Here is a 22,710-nt window from a genome sequence, read left to right on the forward strand (position 1 = left end):
TTCACATCCAAGTCGGTCTTACTGGATCAGTGTGAAATGTCAGCTGACAGGAAGGGAAAATCAGCACTCTTTATTTGATGACCTATCTTCATCGTGGTACACTAAATACAGTAGGCCTGATTCTCCACCGTCTTACTCCAGTTTTACATCATGTCACACACTGAATTCAGTGGAATTACATTAGTGTAAAACTGAAGTAACACGGTGGTGATTTCAGTCTATCCTGACTAAGTCTGTCTGAAAGCAGTTTAAATGCATTTTTATAAAGTCAAATCTAAAATAGGTCTGAATGGCCTCTCAGGAGAAGACCATGATCAACTATGCTTTGGCAATTCATGCTTTTTTCACATCAGTATTTTGCTTTTTAATTTAGTTTTTGAGGGGGGAAGGGGTGAATTTAGTAACTGTGGATCTTAATAAATATTTATACACACATTTTCAAAGGTGATCCCTCATATAGGGTGACTCTGTTTTTTGGATGCCCAACTCAATATACTTTCCTAATGGTCTCAAGCTGGGGAGTCAAAACCCAAAGCACCCAAAATTATCAAATGCTTTTCAAAATCTGGGTTCTGGTTCTTACAACACCAGGGTACAAAATCTTGCCATCTAGGTTTCCAACAACGTCCACTTACCTGTTGCCTTCCCGAGAAAAAGACTGTTCAGCGCCCACCGACAGTGAGGCCATCGCAGAGACAGTCTCCGTCTCCTCTCTCTCTTGTTTCTGAGTCTCAGCCAGAGCACAACCCACTAGCACAGGATACGGCTTCACTGACTTCCAGTACTTGCCTAAAAAAAAAAAAACCACACATAATAATTTATGGGAATTTTAGCTAGCATGGTGGTATAAGCACAGTAATCACTTCGGTCCAGCGCAGAGTGATTATAAGTTAAAATCTGTACTGTAAGCAGTTGTAATTGGGATTTCAAGCTGCCACGGATCTAAGAATGCCAAATTGGAAAGTGCTCTCATTCCAAGGACTGTGTCACACCCTTCCCCAGAAGGTAATAAACTAAAGGAGTAACACACAGCCTAACAAACTCATATTATCAGTCAGACTGTTGGCTATATCTATGGTAGGAGAAGGAAGTTCAGAGCAGATAGGTATGATAGTGCTGGGCAATAGGTGCATTTGCAACAAATGGGACTAGAAATAGGAAAATAATTGTACAAAGTGCTCACATAGCACTGACTTGAGGGGGTGGGGGGTGGAGTCACGAATGCCAGCATGGCCTGCAGTTATGTTGCCAGAACAATCAGGTTTGTTAGTCCTGGATGTTCTTTCTCGTCCAACCTCAGGGTGTGTACTAGAACAATAATTTATTTAAAACATTCATATATGCACTGGCTTTTGTTGGAATGCTACTAGGTATTATAAGAAAGACATTTTTCTGGTTTTGGGGGGTAAAAACACACCAGTGGAATAAAAGTGTGAGAGAGTAGTCAGCCTTCTGCCTGCAACAAAAAAGACTTTGAAAAACTTCCCAAGTGAAGCAAAAAATAAAGTGTAGGTGAGTAGGAATGAAAAATAATCACTCAATAATATGTTATTCAAGAACTGGGGTCAATTAGTGGTAACCAGGTGAACAACTTAAAACTTGCATACATATTCCTCATAGTATAATAATCCATAGAATTCTTACTAAATTCCAGGTGGATGCCACCTGGAAAGTAGGAGCTAGAAGGGGGCTGGAAGGGAGTTTGGGACCAGCACTTATCCAGTGGTTAGCAAGAGGCTTCCAGCCGCTGGGCCAGCGGCAGGGTCAGAGCACTTATTTGGGAATTAGTGGAAGGGTTTCAACAGTTGTGACAGAGGGGGGCTCAAGTAGGGGATCTTTTCCAAGGACTAGGAGGAAGATTTGGCAGTTGGGAGGTGGGTTGGGTCAAGGTGCTTAGCTGTGGGATAGCTGGAGGGTTTCAACAACTGGCAGGCAGGGCCAATTGTACTGCTGTGTATTCTGGACTGAGTGTTAAAAATTCCTTCTTTGATAACATGGCATATAACACCATTCCAGGCTTTTCAAAAGATGAATGTTTTTAGTCAAATGAGACAGCAGCAGTCAATCAAGATAGCAATAACCTTATTTAAAATATACTCAAAAGATGAAAGCATGAGTCAATCTCCATGATTGATAGGCAGCATGGAAGACGGGTGTTCCTTTGAACCCTAGTACTGTGCATGTTTGAACAGTTAGCAGGATCTTTAAATAATAGGGATGGTGGGGGGAATAAAATCTAAAGTGTATTAAGTATACTACAAAGTTAAGATTAAGTGTTAGAAGCTGGATTTTCCTCCAGATACATGAAAGCCATGGCTAAAAAACTATGCACATAACACTAAACCAAATGGCTAAGGCCTGGCAAATTCTATAAAAACAAGACAAAAATATTCTATGGAGACCATATTCTCTAGTCTTTAAAATAAAAAAAAAAAGTTATGTAGGCATTCCCCAATGTTCTCACAGCAGTTATATGTAAAATCAGACTGTGCAATACACATGGCATAATTTATGGGCTACATGTTCACAAGTGGGCAGGGTTTTTGTTGCAGAAACAGATGTGCAAGAAAATCAGATCTGTTGGCATGGGAATAATACACAGTTTTGCCCGTAAAAGAAATGAACCCATGTTCACTGCTGGAGTTTTCAAGGGCTCCTATTCATAAAATAAAATAGTAGTAACCAGCCACTACTGTGCTGCTCTCCTGCAGCAACAATAAAACAGCATCGGAGAGGACTGCTACATCAAATACACGCGCACTCACACACACACACACACCCCCACATACACACACAGCAGCTGCCCCCTGCCCCTGACTTTCTTCTAACACTGAAACTAACAACCAAATTCAAGCATAACTGTTGGCACTGAGTATCCATTTTACCTTCTACTCCATGTGATCATTCATTACCCTCTCCCCTTCCCTTTCCCTACACTCAATTAACATTGTGAGAGGGGGATTGGAGGTGGAGGGGAATTGCAGAGCAGGCACAGGAAGCAGGTGGCAGTATCCAGGTAGTGGTCATCGCATCTAGGTATCGATATCTGGGGGATGGAATGAGCAATGTTTGGGGAGGCAATTCTGAAGTAGTCCCCATTAGGGACAGCATCCAGTTAGCAGAGGGTACACTAAACAGGCTCATGGACTAAGTGCTCCCTGATACTTACAAGAAAATATGAGATAAATGTCTTAAAAACACAAAGCTGTATCCTATGCCAAGATGATTCTCTTTGGAAAATGAGGGTTGTAGGATTGTTTTTATAACAATGGGATGACCAACACTGTGCACAAAAGGCATGTGTAATTTATCACCTATTTTTCATGCACAACTACAACTGAATGTACAAATTGGGCCTTTGTGTATTTTTGACACCTGATTTGCATGAACAGTCTCAGCAATTGTATATGCATAGTGGAGGCAATTGCACAACTGCTTTTGCTAGCAGCCCAAATCAGTATTAAAATCCAGCTCTGTCTGAAACAAATGCACCAGGGACAAACAGCTCACAACTGACAAACTGACATTTTCACTTTCCAAGGCAGAAATGTGAAATCCCCCTCATCTTGTTATATTTTCTAATAAGAACATTTTGGAGTTCATGAAGTGGAATGAAGTGGGTTCCCGGTCCCATACATGCCCAGCTTGTGGCATAGATTACTTCTAAGAATAAACTATGAAACCAAATAAGTAATCTAGGTATGCTTTTGTTTGATGCATGAAAAAGTGCTCAAGTCTCCAATAAGGCAATGGGAACATTTCCCATTCACAAAGGAAATAGTAACAGTGAATGTTTATATCATGTAATTTGGTTACAGACATTTCAAACTTCCTTTAAGTATGTGGGAATGTTGTATGTGGCTTAGGATGACATTTTCCATGTATAAAGAGCTCGGTTCCGGGGTGGCGCCTAAGCAAGTGAGAGCAACTTATTTAGAAATACATATTGTATGGTTGTGGGGAATACTACTTCCAATTGTATCATATTCCCATAAATACATGATACCATTGTCACAAACAAAGAAGTTTATACAAATTCCATTCTACTTAGAAACAATTTGGGTTTTCTCTTTGTCTGATCTAAAATCTGCAATTTCCAGCTTGTTTTTGAAACAGAGATGGAGCAAAGGCAATACTTGGACTAAAACACTCATCAGAGGTTGTAACATTTAAATACTTGACATCAGAGCTGTATCACAGAAACATAAGCATTAAGTAATGCACATGCCAAAGCAGAATTTGTCAGTATTTTGTCCTGTCTAGTTTTAAATGTTATATGTGATGGATTTCCCCAGGTTATAATTCTACAGTTTAACACATTTCACCCCCAAAAGTTGTCTCTGATATTCAGCCTATATTTTCCTTCTTTTAATTTCATCCAGTTGTTCCTACTGAACTAACTCCCCCATGTAAAATTCATATTAGTTCCTCTCCATCACTAGTGTTTACTCCTTTCAAATATTAGTAGGCTGTTATATCCTCTCAGTCATCTCTTAGCCAAATTATGCAGATTTGGCTCTTTTAAGTCAATTCCTCCAATCACTTCCATCATTAATATGACTCTTCTCTGAACTCCCTCCATTTTGTCAAGATTTTTCTGGTTATAAGTTGTACAGAACTAAATGCAAGATTCAGGTCACATCAGAGATCTATAGAAAAAGACTATTGCCTTTGTGCTCTGTGATGAATATGGCACCTAAGTTGTTTTGATGTTTTTGCTGCCATATTACCTTGTACATGCATGTCTCATTTTTGTCCACTATTATCTCTAGGTCTCTTTCAGCGTAACTGCATTCCAGATTTCTCTTTCCATTCAACTGTTTTCTTTTTCTCAAATATTTTTTCTCTCAAATTGAATTGTGTTTTGTTATTTTTTGTCTAGGTTTCTAATCTCTCTAGCTCTCTATGTATTATTTCTCTTCCCTCATTAGCATTTGCAGCTTACCCAATTTTGTATGGTATGTGATTTTCATTAACATTACTGTCTCCTCCAGATCATTAGCAGAAGATATTAAAGAAGATTGAACCTAGCACCAGCTCCTGCAGTACTCCACTGCACATATCTCCTCAAACCTGACACTGACATTTATCATGAATTCCTGAAGAAAGCTGATTTAATTGTGACATTTATTTACCTCAGTGCATAAGTGGGAGCAGGGTAAACTTATCAGTTATGTAGCTTCACATGAGTTTTCCAGTGTCTCTTCACACGTGAAGAAATATATAAAGAACTGACCAATAATTCTGTATTATGCACATTTTAAAATATGGTGAATCTGGTTTTTTTTTATTCACCTAATACTAGCAGAACATCTGGTATTCAAACCAAATCTAAATCTAAATGGCACCAGAGGGTGATGAGAAAGAACTGGCAAATGATAGGTAGGAAACAGGAAGTCTCCCCCACCCACCCACTTAGCATGGCTTGAGGTAGCACATGGTGGCAAGTGGAGGAAGGTCTCTATAGCTGAGTTGAGGCAACTGGGAGCAGGGCAAGGTAGGAAGGTGCAGGTGGAAAACGTAGCAACAAAAACTGGGTGGCAGTAGAGGGCCACAGAGAGTTTATATGGGGAAGGTTCAGGACTGGTGTGGAGATGCATAAGTGATATGCATAGGGAAGGGGTGGTGGGAGGGAAGCACTGAATATTTTCCATGACTATCCCATGTGGCAGCAGCCATTTTAAATATCCGGATGTACTGTAGTTTTAAACTCACGTCCATTTCAACATGAATACATTGAAAAGGTATTTGTCTACAAATTGAATCCAAAGAGACAATGTCATATCCCTAATATACCCACCATATAGCTACACACACACACATATTTCTCTCACTGGATTGCAAGACTAAAATGCTTGAAATGAGAGTTATGCAAATGAAAGATTTTCAACTATATGGGAATAGGAACGCTTTGATTAACGTTAACAACTCAGCATTTTAAGTGTTAAATCATCAAGGAAACAAAAGATGTGCCAAAGAAACAAGAGCACAAGCATACATGTTATAAACATGTATCGTGAATATGCTCAGATATCATATTTTTGCTTAGTCTTTACTCTGTAGCAAAAGTTTAATCAGTTTTCTCTGACATTAATTAATAACGAGAAAAAACACTGAAACATACTTTGAATTTCAGTGGTCTTTTGTAAAGAAGCCATTGCATTCATATTAGGGGTTTGGTGCAGCATATCTTCTGGGAGAGGCTCCAGCTGCAAGAATAGAACAGAATAATATGAGCAGAATATTATGAATTTGCAATAAGACACATGGAAATAAACCAAACTGAAACAGCCTAATCCTCAAGAGAAGCTCAGCCCAAGAACTAGTTAACATTTTGCTGGTATCACTTCTAAAAGTATAGCCACAATTTTGTTTTTTGTTTTTCAGCCATGTAATTGAATTCCAAGGGGCTTTTCTATTGGCTGCAAGACTAATCTATGGAGTCTCTGAAGCAGGTGCATGTCTGTGTATTATTCATTAAAAAAATGTTAGTTATTTGTGTAATTTTTGTAGGTTCTTCACAAACCAAATTCCATTGCGTCTGTATGTGCAGCTGGGCACTCCAAACAAAACCTTGCTGAAGCCGCATTGGGACTAAAGTGTGCACTCTATTATCTTTATTTTTCTAGTGTTATTACATCTAACCATCTTACACATTTCAACATTTTACAGTGGAAAACTATAAAACACAGCTGCTTTTAGTAGCCTTGCGTTAATTTCAAGTAAAATAGTAGACAAAATGCTTAAGCATATCAACAATAAAAGTCATATAAATTTTATTTGGGCTCCACTGTACTTTTAACTGGCTACATTTACTTTCAATACCCTTTAGTTTGTTTATGTGTTTGAGTGTGCACATGCATGAAACAAAATGCCAACACTTATATGTTGTTTTCCCTATAATTCCATTTTCAGTGGCACTACCTATTCTGAAAGGAGAGCTAGTGCAGTGGTTAGGGGCCTAACCAAAGCCTTTATAAACCTGGGTTCAAGTCCCCCATAAACCAACAGATTTCCTGTATGACCTTAAGCAAATCACTTAGTGTCTTGCTGCCTTGGTTCCCCATCTGTAAATTGGGAATAATAATACTGCTCTATTTCATACTGAAATGGGGGTGGAGGGCTAATAAGTACCTTGGATAGAGAACCTAATATATCAGACATGAATGGATCCTAAATTAAATACTGGGACTTGTGAAATATCAACATGTCATGATATTGAGCACTGACATGATGACATTGTATCATGATGCATGATGATATATCATCACAAGAGCTAATCAAAAAAGGCAAATCATGTTCCACGTACATTCATTTCAATTTTTAAATGAATTCAGCTGTGCTTATGCCCCTTTCTGTATACCTTCCATTCTACACATATTAGGGCAATTAAGGTTTACTGGCACAAATGCTCACAGCCATCTGTGTGAGTTCTCATGGAAACAGCAGCTGAAATTTGTACACATAGATATTGATGGCAGAAGTATTTGCATACCCATACAATCAAAGGGTTGGAATAACATCATGTGAGTCATCTGCCCAATCATGACTAAGAAACTAGCTCTTCTTTTGAATATTTGTAAACTAAGTAAACAAATTCAAAAATATATTTGTTGAATAAATTTGTATGATGAATACTCTGGAGAGAATTTCAAACTTATATGGATATTCCGTGGGCAGAAAAAGAGGCAAAATTGTCTCACTTATTCATTGTCAATGATTAGATCAGCTCTAGTCATTAACTCAAGGAGGTTAGCCTGGATTATAAAGAGGTGACAAACTAAGCAAATTTACCCAAAGTCTCAGAATTGCTGGGATTCAGGTAAAATGATCAGCAAAGAAATATTTTAATGCTGATGAAATTCCAATTATCATCAGGCTTTTGGGTTAATTCTCATGAGATGAATGGCGCTATTCATACATCTTGTTTTTATCTGCCTATAGTCCTGCATTGGGAATCTACCTGGAAGATTTTCTTTGAAACCATAAGAATTAGCAACATAATTTATATTAAGGTAATATAAATGTTTAAATTCTCTGGAATTCAACAGGACTGCCAGAAAAAGGATGGTACAAATATCAGCCTGTACTAACTCCAAAAAACCACTGAGGATGCCAGATTGTAATGGTGGATTGCCGCTATTTTAAATGATGCATTAAGACATGCCAATCCAGCTTTAGGATTAGAGCTAGTTGAATAATAAAAATCAAAGTAAGTGATATATTTGCAATTAACAAGTCAACTTTGCTTCACTGGTCTTCATAGGTCCTAGTATTCGGTTATTTGCAAGCACTTGGATGAAAGCTGAGTATTTGTGAAAATGTTCACAAATCACTAATTTCACAAATTTTAGCACAAGTGATTATTCATCTGAAAATTCATACTGGAAGTCAGTATTTGTTAATAACTATTATTCATTTTTGTCATACATTATTCTCTATTTAAAATGTTTCAGGCATCCAACCAGGAAGCAGAAAAAATACTATGGGCCCAATGCTCAGGACCAGCTGGGCTGAGCTCAGCACAGGTCCACAGGCAGGAGAACAAAGGTGGCTTAAAGCCACATTCTTACATTCTTCCAATCCTTATGGCTACTGGGACCCAATTTAGCCTCTGGAGTAAGTTAGAACAGATTCAAGGCTACTCTAACCTGCACCTCTGGGAGCCATCGCACAGGCTGTGGAATTCTCATAGTGCAAGATGCTCCAGCTTTGCCTTGCTCCATCTTCAACATATCCTTCCTGTTCCTCTGCAAACTCCTTCTCTTGGATAGGAGTTGGTGATGTAGACATAGCTATTGTAGCTCTATGCCAACCAGTGTTTCTCCTAATCAAAGGGAATCTCGTCAGACAACTTTCATAAATTGATTGGACTGGGGTCCAATGATATGTCCTTGTGTTATTTAGGAGGCCAATCACACACCTTAATTAACCAGCAATGAACAATTAAAGTGACGAGTTCACAAATAACTCATAGGCTAACTCATCTAAAATGTCTGATCAATACTTATGAATACCAAATGCATGCACAAAAATCAGGTTAGGTTCATGAATCAACCGCAAACAGAAAAAAGGGCCAAATTCGCAATCATTATTATGCAAGATGAACATTTTGGTCAGCTCTTGTAACAGACCTGTAGCTGACATGGATTTTCAGTGTTTGTTATCTAAACTTCTTCCCCACCCCACCCAAAAAATAAATTAAAAAAAAACCCTCCCTGTAACTATTCCAGCTTGGTTTCAACTGTAGAAATGTGCTCTGTCTCCATATTCTTTGCAGTAGCCAAGCAGAATGCTGGATCCTGTTCCATATCAATAAAACCACATCAGACTCCAGACATAAGTTCATTACACTGTATACCCTGTTCAACCCTGATGCACTATTGTTACAAAAACACTGTAAAAATAAAGACAGTGGATTATTACAGCTATTTCTATACTCCTTTGGAACAGGGCCTTCTGCATCAGGGAGAATAATTTCAGTTGGCAGTGATCCACTTTTTGGATATAGCTACATAGACATAGGGGTGTCCCTGGAAAATATCAGGACACAGACCCAACAGTGAACAAAAGAAATCACTCTACACCTGACAGTCATAGCACCATCACCTTCACTCCTACACTTCTTGGCATTCAAATCATGCAGTTTATTAGAACTGGAGCCGAAGAGAATAGAAGTCGTAAAGAGCACTGGAAATATATTTGCAGAACAGAATCTTTCAGAGAGGAATGACTCAGGTCAGTGCAGGACCAACAAAGCCACTTAAGGGAGAGCTTGGATCATTTACAGAAGGCAAAATTTTCAAAGGGTTTGCACCACTAAGTTGGGCTTTTTTGTGCCCAAGGGAATGTAATGGAAAGTGTGTCCAATAAACATTTTCAAAGGAAAAAAGCAACTTGTGCACCACATTCTTTGGGTAGTCAAAAGTTGCCACAACTGAATTGTGCTCCTATCAGCAAGTGGCATAAAAATACACCGCCTATCAAATTTTCACATGCTTGGAAGGTGGCGTAAGTGATGGTAAGGGTGTAAGCAGTTTGTCAGAATTTGAGACAACTGTCATCTGCACTGGATGAGCAGCCCAGACTTGGTACCTGACTGCACTGCCTCCTTAGCCCTGCCATGTTTTAAGGAGCAGAAGCTAGATTTATTCATGGGTGTTGGTGAATTTGTTTAGAGAAAAAATGACACCCAGGAACATTTTAGGCAATCTGAGGCTTAAAGCAAGGGTTCTGGAGAAGGAGATGGTGATGGTAATAGATACGGGCTCCACAGATCCCATGGATGCCTGAGAGTCAACCATACACTTCAAAGTGGGTCTACAGGCCATGGGGGGTTTATAGATTTACTGGAGACGGGATTTTTCTTTAGTACAAGTTTGACTTGATAACCATTTTACAGCTCTGTGAAGAGGAGCCAGAAGGGTATGTGGAGACTCACACACATAGGAGCCATGACTGAGGTGGTCAAAGTGGCAAAGAGTCCTGTGGCACCTTATAGACTAACAGACGTATTGGAGCATAAGCTTTTGTGGGTGAATACCCACTTCTTCAGATGCATGTAGCCTACATGCATCTGACGAAGTGGGTATTCACCCACGAAAGCTTATGCTCCAATACGTCTGTTAGTCTATAAGGTGCCACAGGACTCTTTGCTGTGTTAGTCTATAATGTGCCACAGGACTCTTTGCCGCTTTTACAGATGCAGACTAACCTGGCTACCCCTCTGGTACTTGAGGTGGTCAAAGTCACCATTGTTCTGGGTAAGTCATAATAGCAGGCTGTTTGCTGCCTCCAACTCCATTCAACAGTTCTGTTAGCAATTCCCAGGAGTTTTAGTAATTATATTGACTTCCCTAGGGGCAGACCTGACCAACAGTAGGTTCATGAGAAAGATCTTTGACCCAGCACAGCTTCTATTCCATCCTGTGCAGATTTTGACCTCTGACAATATTCCAGTGATCATAATTTTGCACTTTTGATCATTTAGCCCCTAAATATAGGGGAGGTGATAACAGAACTGAGTACAATATCTGCAGTGAGAATAAACACACTTGAAATTCATCCCCTTTCAAATATAGAAGGCTTATACCCACACATTTTTTTTTTTAAAGTCTGACTCTTAATCTCCCCTCTTTCTTCCTCTAAAATGGCTCAAAGCTTCCATTTGAGGTCCTGTTCCTTATACTACTCTTTATTTGGATACCTTCCTTTGCTTGAACCAGCTTTTTAAATATTAGAAAATCCCTGTTAGGAGCCACGCTACATAGTAAGTATGTCAACATAAAGCTGTGCCATGATGATAGCTGTAGGTATCCCCAGGTTGTATCAGAATTGGAACAATGCTGTTCCATCTAGTCTTTCAATCTAGGAGAGATTTCATTTAGGAGTCATATATCCTTCTTGTTTTGAATGTTAGGAATTTTCTGAATATTTCTATATTTTAGGTTTATATAGAACTATTTTTGGGTGGAAATTTTTCAGTGATCCATAACTGTTATGTACAACATGAATAAATCCATTTTCATTAGGGAGTATATTTTAAAGATCTTAAGGGTGGTTAGGAACCTAATGCCCAAGGACAGTCAATGGGAGTTAGGCATATAACTCCCATTTGTGCATTGGAAAATCTCTCACTAGTAATATATCACTTTTGAACCAGTTCCTCTTCAGTCTGCTTGGCCAAGCCATCTCCTGGCTAGCACTGGCCACTTCTGGGACTATAATGTCACCCTATTGGCACATACTTAGCACTATTCTAGACTCCTCCCACCGCCGACTTTTCATTTTTGGGCCCCTTCTCCCAGGTTTATGCCAGCCAGAGTTGACATAAACCTCAGGTGAACCAATGATTGTAATTGTATTAATTATTTGGCAATAATGACAAACTCAGATTAACAATGAAGATATGAGCTGTGACCAGGCTTAACTTTCAATTTAAAGTTGATCTCCGGCAATTTTCACTTATATGTATGCTATTTGGGAAATATTTCCATTTTAGAGAGAGAAGCATTTACCTATTCTGGCAAATCACACTCCCCCCCTCCTTTTTTTCAATGCCGTGTCTGCGTTCTTAGCAGAGCTCTCTGCATAGCTGGCAAGCTTCCCCAGATTCACACCAAATTCCACAAAAATGGGGAAATGCCAACTTTTCATCATCTGAATGAAAGCTGCAGAGCACTAGTTTTCCATTTAAATGGCCACACACACCCAAACCCAAGATCCACTAATTGCAAGAAAGCAGCACAAATTTCACACTTTACAACAACAGTGTCCAGTACAGATTTTTAAATGCACGTGGTAGCCAACCAATCACGATGTTTTGTCAGATTACGCTTCAGAAGAATAATTCAAGCAGGAAGAATATTTACTAGAAGATGTTAAATTGAGCCATTTAAAAATGTTTTCCTACTTTGGGCCAAATCCAGGCTTGGCCAGCACAGTAAGAAAGAGCAGACACACTTCCTGGTGTGTCCTCTGCTACAAGGATCCCGCTGGGTGGAATGCACCATGGACTACACTTTGCTGCTCCCTCTGAGCAGGAGGACATCTGGTACTAGTTAGCACTTGCTACAGACTCTGGGACACTTGCTACAGCATACGGGGCTGGCTACTAGATACCTCCCTAAGCCATAGACCATTTCTTCTTGGGGACAAGTTGCATAGGGTACAAGTTAGCACTTGCTCCAGACCATGGGGCTAATAGCTAACCCAGAGACCATTTCTTTTGTGTGACAGGGTTCATATTGGTTTGACTGTGAGCTATGGGGAGATCCTGTATGGCTGCTTACAATGGGGGTTGAAAAGGTTGTTGTGGAGAGAAGAATTAAGCCTATGACTTCAAACCAAAGTAGTCTGGGGAAAGAAGGTTTAGCAAATCTGTCACTGCACTGATATATTATTAGCCATCACCTACCAGGGCATGGTGATGTAAGGGCCAGAGAGGTTATTCTAGCCCAATGACTGGAGTCGAAGCCATGGTTTGGGACCACTTTTACTCCCCAGCCTGGGCATAAGATTCTCACCACTACCACCCTCACAGAGATGCCCAACACCCACTCCAAATACATATATAGTAAAGTAATACACTTAATCTGTGATGGAAAAATATGGATTAATCCAGGGGTGCCCAACCTACAGCCTGTGGACCATACATGGCACACCAGAGCATTTCATAAGGCCCATGGTCTGCTTCAACACAGTACACTAACAGCTGATTCATCAGTGTTTTGTCCTCATGTTAACATCATTTTAGTTTACACAAGTGTGTATACAGACACTAGTGTACATAGAGACAACCTATCTAAATACATACAAAACAAGAGGAACTTAAAATATAAATCGATACAGGTGACTTTAAATCTTATTAAAATATGTAGAATGTGTTTGGCCCACACAAGGTTTGTGCTTGGGTTTGTGTGGCCCTCCTGTGTAATAAGATTGGGCACCACTGAGCTAGTAACGGAAGCCAACAGGGGAAAAGCACCGTTCACAGAAAATGCGGGAGCTGAATTTTCAGTGTAAGGTATCAGCATCTCAACAGCTTCCTGGTTTAAAAGTAATTTCTCTTTTCTAATTAGCTGAAACCATCTTTTCTTTTGTTTTGACAGGTGCCCATGTAATGGATGTGATCTAAAACCACTAACAGAAGACGTCTAGGACATTTTACAGCAACTTAACCACATCCTTCTTTCTGTACCTGCAGGAAGGATTTCACTGTTTTGATTTTGGATTTCAGGGGAATCCAATTGCTTAATCACTTCTCGCCTCTCGGGAAGATTTCCTTCCTAGGAGGCAACCCAGGGTGCTTCTAATTAGCTTTGCATTTAGTTCAGTAAATTGTCCTTAAAAGAAATTCAGGTTTTTCTTTTTGTGTACAAAAATCTGAATGATAAAAACTGAAATCTAGATATATTTATGTCTACAATTATGTCTACATTGTATAATTTTTGCTTCATTTATTGTCTGTACAAATAAACAACTGCTACGCTAAGTCTTTCTGATTTAAAAAAAAAGCCAATGGTGTTTATTTTGTAGAGTTCCATATATGTTTCTGTGGAATTTCCAAAATTAATGGTCACAAAACTTCTGTGGAGAAGTTCAAAAGTATTCATCACCCATTGATTGGGCTGATAACTCATTTAAATGTTGAGGTCTTCCAAGAAAAAGAGACCTTCTGAAATGGATTTTTTGGTGAGTCTTCAAAGTCAACATTTGCACGAAGGACTTTCCTTTACCATGCTCAAATTATTTAACAAAGGTTAATTCAATAGCATATTATTTTCATATTTACCCAACTCATAATTATTAAGGAAAAAGTAAAAGCTATCTTCCTAAACAGATCACTTTCATGAAGGCCACATGTAATTAAAAGCAAGTTTGGGTTTGGGTTTGGAGTTGAGGGATTTCTTTTGGTTTTGTCTTTTTGGGGTGTCAACATGTTTTTCTTGCAGAGAATCAGACACAAATGAGTTAAAGCAAGCACTTCTAGTCTGTAAGTCTGTTGTTTCATCTGCATGTCTGACTGGCTCCTCACGAAAGCTGGAAGTTACTGCTAATTTTACGGTTACTCTTTTTGTTAAAAGTTATTCTGCTGATAAGAAGACATACGTAGCAGCGTATTGCTCTGCTGACAGGTCCTGGCCAAGAACAACATAGGCAACGAAAAAAGAATTTAAAAAAACCCTGCAAAATGTCTATGAATTCTAATCCTCAGCACATGAATAAATACAACCGACAAACTGCAGAGTACCTTACAAAGGCCTTTCCTGACCTTTCTAATTTGAGTTCAATTGTATGTGCAGTGTTTAGAAGCCAAAGTTGGTCTTGCCAATGTTTTTAAACTACGGTTGCAATACCTATCGTTATTTGTAAAAGTGAAGTGCCAGATAATAAGTTATAATTACCCTATTAATCACCTGTAAATAATTGCGTTCAAGGAAGAATGCATCTTCAAATTACAATAATTGGTGACTTAAAGGAACCGATTTTTTCTGTCCTTGACTAGAGGAGACTTTGTAGTTGGCTGGGCAAATCTACAAGTATTCTGTTGAAATGAGGCAGTGTACATCCATATCCTCATCTAGTACTGATTGGCATAAGTCCATGGAAGTCGATAGATCTGTGCCAATTTACACAAGGCCCTATATCTATATGCCCTATATCTATATGCCCTTCCTTATCAGCCTACCCATCTCATCAATAACTTTAGTCACAGATTTTCTGTGAGCAGTTTCTTATGGTGGTGATAATGACATAGTTTCTGAATCTTCCAACTCCAAAATTAGCAGGAGCAGTATCTACTCTCTCCTTCCTGTAACGTTGTTCAGTTTTGGTTCGGAGATGTGTGTCTGCCTGTTTCCTGCATGTCCCTAGTTAGATTTAATACTTGGAAAATAAGCATGCTTGTATTATAAATCATAATGTAAGTGTACATGAGAAGAATATTTCTTGTGTGAGAGGTTTCAAGATCTTAATGTTCATGTCTTTCCTCAAGTGAATTATAATGCACATGCACTCACACTTGTCTTCATCTTCCATTATTAAAAGTCCTTCCTTCATTTATTACGCTATATTTTGCAAACAGATAAACCCATTGAATCACCCAGCCTACTTTATTGGCCTCAGATTACTGGTCTCCCTTAAGTGCCAATGGAGTTAGGTCAATATTTCAGCACACTCACACATAACTCACAGTGAAATACATTTCATGTCTGTTTCCAAGCATAGATATTTTTCTGAGAATGCAGAGGGTCAGCAGCTGTAGAAGCAGTAGCAGGGGTGATCCAACATTAAAACAAAACGAGGCCTTTCTCACAAAGAAGCAAAGTCATCAAATGGTTATTGTTGGCTGTAGAGAGTCAGGCCCCTGGCATAGTGGTGGGAGCATAGTTTCATTAGCATTATTTGTCTCCCCACGAGGCTGCAAACCTCAGAGAGATATTACCTTAAATGTGTCCAAGCTAACCACAGCCAAGCACAAATCAGGCTGACACATCTCCAGTCTAAAGCTGGGCAAGATTGCACCATGAGAACATTGTTGTTGTGGCTGATTTTGGAGGAGAAGGATTCAGAGGATGTGCCACCATCACCACCACAGGAAGCTGCTGTGTACGGATATGAAGTTCATGAATGATGGTGTGGGTGAGGATGGGCAGGAGGGCAGGCTGGTCAGGAGGGGCAACAAAACCTTATGAATAAGATTTTCAAACAGAGGTGCCTGAAGTCAGGCTTCTAAATTCATATTTCAGCACCCAAATAAGAAGCCTGACATTCAAAAGTGTTGATCATCCATCTCAAAAGGAGACACTGGATGTTCAGCACTTTTGAAAACTTTTCTTTATGGGCCATCTCATAGGTCACCCAGCATGGAACTCAAATAGGACTGAATATTCTGTTATGGCATGCCTGTTCCCACAGAACGCAACGGGATGGGGAGAGGAGAGACCTTTCCAGCTACCCCAACCCCAACCAGCAACCCCAACCACCTTCACACAAGGTATCATTTTTCTTTGCTCACCCCTCCATGGTGGCATTCCCTTAATGTATTAATTCCTACACTGTCCCTGGTGCCTGCAAGGGAGAAGGCTGAGGAACTGTTTGGGCTTGCTCAGAAGAGCTTCTTTGCATTAATTTCCTGTTCCCAAGAAGCTCTATAGTTCCTTTTCCTAGAAGAGGTGCCTTGTACCTTCTGAATCAGTCTACTTGTTCTCAAAACAGGCCACTATGGTGCAGAGCTAGCATATGCAGCCTGTTGGGGCATACTATGTTGACATGTAAACTAAGTTCAAGACTTGGCATATAGTAAATTTTCTTCAACCTGCAAAGGAAAAAAATTATGAGCTTGTGTCCTTTATTGCTTCTTTGTGATACATAAAGAAAGCCTGAAAGGTTTTGGTTCAAAGTAGGGGGGAAAGGCTTAGGATACGGGGGTTTCCTGCTTGTTTTAACGCTACAAATTCATGTCTTTTCTACTTTGGAAGTTTCTATGGATACTAGAGAATTGATGAAATTGAGACTTCACCAGAGCCAACAGATAGAAAACTGAGCAGCTGAAAGGGGGAAAGGATTTTTAGACAAATTGTTTAAAATTGTTTTTTTTAACATGTATTCAACTCAAATGCTTGAAGAACATTTGAGAGAAAAGATATCTTTGTTAAAGGTTCATTACTATTACCCTTTTGATTGAGGTTTGAGAGCTCCCAATACACATCTCTGAGATGCTCAATAGGTTCTCCAGAAAAACTAGGGAAGGCCTCATGTGACATTTTTGCTATTATAAAGTAAAACACAAGCAGAGAAAAACCCTTTCAGGCATTCTGTATGCATCATAAAAAACAAAACAAAAAAGGGCACAAAGGTCTTTACAAAGTCCTTCATAGGTGATCTTACAGGTTATAAGCAATTTCCACTATAAGAAACAGCACTTCACACCAATCTATTAGGCATAAAATGGTGCCCTGAAAAGGAATTAGGAGACTAGTAAGTGAATAAGTACTCTAAAGAATACTGATTATTGTAGCTGTCTCAGTTTCCAGTAAAAATAATGACTTGCAATACTGTTCCCCACAACAAGATTTCACAGACCACGGCATGAGAACACGTGACAGGGCCACAATTTAAGGTAAAGATATATTGCCTTTATGTATTTGATTCTTGTATGTGCCTTTAGCAGGTTTACCCTTTATCATTTTCACCACAGAGTGAGCATATGCAGAGAGCAGAGATTTGCCAGTGAATATCAAAACAGGCATGAAAATGTGCTTTTGCTATTTTCAGTCCAAGAAATTACCAGCGATCTTGCAAGAAGAGCCTGTTTTTCCATGATAGCTCACTCGAAGACTTGATCAATGATGAGCATCAGTGACCCCCACTGATGTCAAGGCAGGTTCTCAGCAGGTTCTCAGCACAGCATATTGAGTCCTTCTCAGGATCAAGAATAGTTTTGCAAACCCTAGAGATTCATATAAACATCTGATGGTGGGGTGCTTATCAAAACCAAAATAACTTCCAACTCTTTTGCATTTTGCTCATTACTAAGACATGTGCAAAAGGCACTTAGTTCTACACACAGGGAAAATTAAAAGAAAACAAAAAGACAGAACTGTTCGAAAACATGGATTGTCCTCTGAAACTCTAGGACTTGTCTTTTACCTCATTTCCTAGAAGGGCATTTACACAGGCTTCAGATGCATCACAGATGGCAGTAAGGTCATGTCCTCCCTCGAGTGCCAGCACCACACGACCAGCTGCTAGCTTCAGCAACTGCTTTGTTAGGTGACCAAAACCTAGCATGCAAAGACAGTAGTGCAAATTATTAAAACAGAACAAATATTAATGACATATTTTGCATCTGTTGTATCAGAAAGTAGGAAACATGAGGCTATTGCACAAAAATATAAGATCAGGACCATGGTCCATCTATTTCAGTAACCTGGCTCCAACATTGGTCAGCCCTAAATGCTACAGAAGAAAGTGTAACTCTGACCCTAGGCACCTCTGTATTCACACCCTACTGCAATGAGATTTGTACAAAATATGCCTTGTGAGGTATCATATGAAAGCTAATAACACACTGGTTATTAATATCATTGTAAAATGATACACATTCACATAGTTATATGTGAAGCTATGAATTCCCACTGTGTGACGTTACTAGAACATGTTTACGACCAGACAGGCTAGCCTAGGTAAAGGTGATGAACAGGTCTGTCCTAGAAAAGACATTGCAGATTTACCCCAGTTTACATATTAGCAGTAAACAAAACCATGAAGCTAAACCAGTGGCATTTATCCTGATCCTGAACTCAAGAGGTAGAGATTTAACATGATTCCTGTATCCCGGAGAACACAGGAGACTAAATCCCCAGGAGGCCTTCCTAACCTGCAAGACATAGACATTCCTTTGGAGTATAAGGAACAAAGAGAGAATCCACCTTTATCCTTCACCACAGGAGACAAAAAACAAAAACAAAACCAACAACAAGCGATTTGAGCTCTGTGATGGATCCTTGCCAGGCAGGCTAGTAAAAGCTGAAAATGAGCCTATGGGTAAGAGAAACTATCTTGAACAAAGACTGTATCTTGCTAAATTAAGTTTTAGACTCTTAGATGCATTTTTTCACTTTGTACAGGGACCAGCACAATGGGCCCTGATCTTAATGCACTACCACAGTGTAAAAAATAAATAATACTATATGTTACATTTTGGTGTTTGTTAAAGCCAGGGCACTAACAACAATCTCTGGAATCAGGCTTAGTGCAGGCTGAAACTGTTCAAGGTTTACCAGACAGCTCTGCTAGTGTTCCTCAGTACTGATCCACAACACTCTGTATCCCTGTATCACAACCAGAGGCTCCCAATGGAGTTCCATTGTATCCAGCTTTATGAGGGTATTCAACTCAGGTAACACCACCACTTAAATTTCATCTGAGATTAAAGTTCGGTGAAATTCTTTTATTTTTGTTTAATCAAATTTCATAAAAAGATAGATAATTTGGGGAGGAAAATTTTGAAAATGGTTGTGTAATTTCCAAGGGCAGTTTTTGCTTTTGCTTGACCTCCCTTCCAATGGTTAATGGCAGGTTAGGCCTTGAGACTTTTTAAGCTAAATTCAAAACACACTTGCAGCCTGGGTCTCACACTTCTATCCACTCTGTATTAGTTGCTCTTCTGCCAGTGGTCCCTACCATCTCCAGAGCACCTCATGTCCCCTAGGTTTAATAAACAGATTGGAAAGACACCCAGGGGTCTAGGGCTCCAGAAAGACATTTTTACTGTGCTCCAGTGAGAAAGGAATGTAGAAATTCGACATTGCAATAAATGAAAAAAATATTCTGGAGAAATGTTCTGAGGCACAGCCTGAAGCCCTGACCCTGTAAGCATTTACACAGATGCTTAAGAAGTAAGCACACAAGTAACCCCATTTACTTCAATGGGACATATAGTTAAGCATGGCTATAACTGTTTGCAGGATCGGGTCCTTAATTATTCCACATTTTGCCTAATTGTTCACAAAATTCTACTTGCCGCTTGTCCCAGGGCTGATCCCAGAACACTTGAAGTGAAATGTTAATTCTTTAAACCGTTTCACAACCTAGCGTAGCTCTCTAAGAACTGCAGTGTTGACTCTACAGAAGCCACTACACTGTGCTTCAAATTACACATGGTTTGAAAAACAAGCAAAAATTTAAATCTCTCATTTAAGCTCAGCCTTCACTCACAGTGGGGGAAAAAAAAAAAAGCTTTGCAAAAGACCAAATTTAGTAGGATAATAAAAGTGAAGGAAGAAGTGGAATGAGGATAACCTTTGATCATTAGCCAGTTTCCACTTTCTTTTACCTAGAGGATTTATTTCTGTCTGCAGACTACACATGGGATCTTCAGACTCATATCAAGACAGTGCCAGCAGTGGTACCATGAGATGAACACATAGCGTTCAAAGGAAATGAAGAAGAATGAATAGTTCCTGGGCTCCCCACATCCACATGCTGTGTAACTCTCCCTTCAGCTTTGTGGGAAGTGCAACAGGACTTTGAGATGCGATTATCCCTCACTTCACACAGTTTCTGTCAGGAAGGGAAAGTTCTACTGAAACCAATACCCTGCACAGTTTGAAAACAATATACGAACACAAAGGTCACTGCAGCCACACCATAATTTTCTGGCAATAAATTCAGAGTCTCTCCCAATAGATTTTTCTTCTTTTTGAAAATCATACTCAGTACTTGTGACAGAGACCATTACCAGGTTATTTCATTTGCTTGCTTTCCTCAAACTACTAGCAAATATCAATGTTACAATATTGTCAAATAATGTCAAATAATTAAGAGGTATGGGGGAAGAAAGGGAAACAAGCACTGTGAAAACAAGCAGCCATTTCTCCTGGTATAAGGAGACTGAGCGTGTCTCTAAATTCCCAAGTGACCAGAACTGGGGTGACTGGGGCAAGGAAGGGGTCAGACAATCCAATTTTTAATCCTAAACCTTCAGACTCACCGGAATCCTTAAAAACCAGTGGCAGATTCAATTCTTGGCCTCTTGCCTGACATTGCTGACAATCATGCCAGTTGTGATCGTGGCTTCAAAAAACAGTTTCAGTTTGGCCTTGCCCTACTGTAAAAGGGTCTGCTTTTGCTGCGGTGTATAAGATGTATAGTATGGTAGCATTTTATGCGAACAGAACAGGTTCCGATAGAGGTTTAAAATGGAAAGTCATATTAAAAACACTAAGAGCTTGATTTGCAGCTTAGCCTGAAATGGGCATCCCTTTTTGAGCCTGCAATTTGGTGGACAGAAATAATTGCAAGGACAACTCAGGCCATTTAGACATCTACGTACATTAATTGGTGAGTGCAGTCCATTACTTAGACGCGTAAATGGCTTAATTGTGCCCACAAATACTTGCACCCATGAGTGAGGGTATAAAAAGAGGATGTCATTTTGAAAACATCCAGCCCTATAGATGTTAACAATTGATTGTTTCAAGTGGATAAATAATAAGGAAAAGATTAAACACAGCCTGGTATTTCCCAAATGCTACTGTGAATGTGCTGCATCAGTACATTTCTTAATACTTACACACCAGTAGCCAGATTTTTTAGAATAGCCATTTTTTTTTGTGCCAGGAAACTGTGAGCATGGTTTTGTGTCAACAATTATTTTCAGGCACCCTGTTTATAATTCATACATTGAAGTACCTGTTTCCCTCTCAAATGCAGTACTTAGATATCCAGGGGGTGGTTTGCAAAAGTGCCCAGCATTGGCTAATTATGAGCCTATTGTATTCAATGATAAAACTTCCACTGACTTCAATGGGACCAGAGTCAGGATGGTGCGGAGCAGTTTCGAGAAGCCTGCCTCCTAACTGCCTTAAATTTTGCCAACAAAAAATCGTGGGTGCCAAACTGTGCCACAATCTCTAGGCTCAAAAAGGAAGGACAGATTATGGCCAGGTTGAAAATCAGACTTTATAAACCAAATTTTTTTCTTTGGAATCTGTAGAAATTATAAAAATGTTGAGTAGTGGAACTAAACAGCAGTGGTGTAAACAGCAAATTGTAAATTTGACACTAAAATACACGGTTAGCAACATACATCAAGGCTATGCACTTGATGGGTATTCTTAACTACAGACCCACGCCTGCAATGATTGATGCACATGTTTAACTTCACACACTACAAGTGGCCCCATTGACTTGAACTAAATGTCCATATTACTCCCCCATTCCCTCTCTCCCTTCCCGTCCCTCATTTTCTGATTAAATATAGTGCTGGTTGGAATTTTAACAAAATTCCAAATTAAAAAAAATCACAAATTATGTTCCCTTTCCCCCCCAAGCTTTATATTTTAAAGTGGGCCCTGTTAAGGGGTGCTGGATTCTACTGCACCAGACAGCATACAATCCTAGGCTGGGGTGAACAGCCTGCCGTACTGCTCCATGATGAAGGTCAAAAGCAGAGTATGCAAAGTTAACCCCTGGAGCGGAGACTTGCACAAGTGAGCTAGCTACCTGGTGGTCACCCCCAAAGCACTCTGACGTAATGAGCTAGTAGTAGGGAGCAAAAAGATAAGTCATTTCCTAATGTTAACCCATCCATAGGATAAATCACATATTGTATTCCTAGATGCCTTAAAGTAAAATCTCTCCTATAGTCACTCTGAGAATGAAACATTCAAGAATATATTGTATCATAAATCGTAACCATGG

At 39.5% G+C, this 22,710-nt stretch overlaps 1 protein-coding gene across 3 annotated transcripts in view; it reads right to left on the bottom strand.

The window, feature by feature from the left end:
- Positions 1-22,710, bottom strand: part of HDAC9 (histone deacetylase 9) — a 542,743-nt gene that overhangs the window by 10,376 nt on the left and 509,657 nt on the right. For 2 of the 3 annotated variants that reach the window (XM_074945812.1, XM_074945807.1), the window contains 3 exons: positions 18,154-18,287; positions 6,125-6,209; positions 632-789 (listed from right to left, as the gene is read on the bottom strand). In XM_074945812.1, coding sequence (XP_074801913.1) covers positions 632-789; positions 6,125-6,209; positions 18,154-18,287 — 377 coding nt within the window. Of the gene's footprint in view, positions 1-631; positions 790-6,124; positions 6,210-18,153; positions 18,288-22,710 lie in introns of those variants that run through there. The other variant, XM_074945808.1, reaches the window with a different exon arrangement.

The sequence above is a fragment of the Natator depressus genome, chromosome 2 (genome assembly GCF_965152275.1).
Source record: "Natator depressus isolate rNatDep1 chromosome 2, rNatDep2.hap1, whole genome shotgun sequence".
Taxonomy (NCBI): domain Eukaryota; kingdom Metazoa; phylum Chordata; order Testudines; family Cheloniidae; genus Natator; species Natator depressus.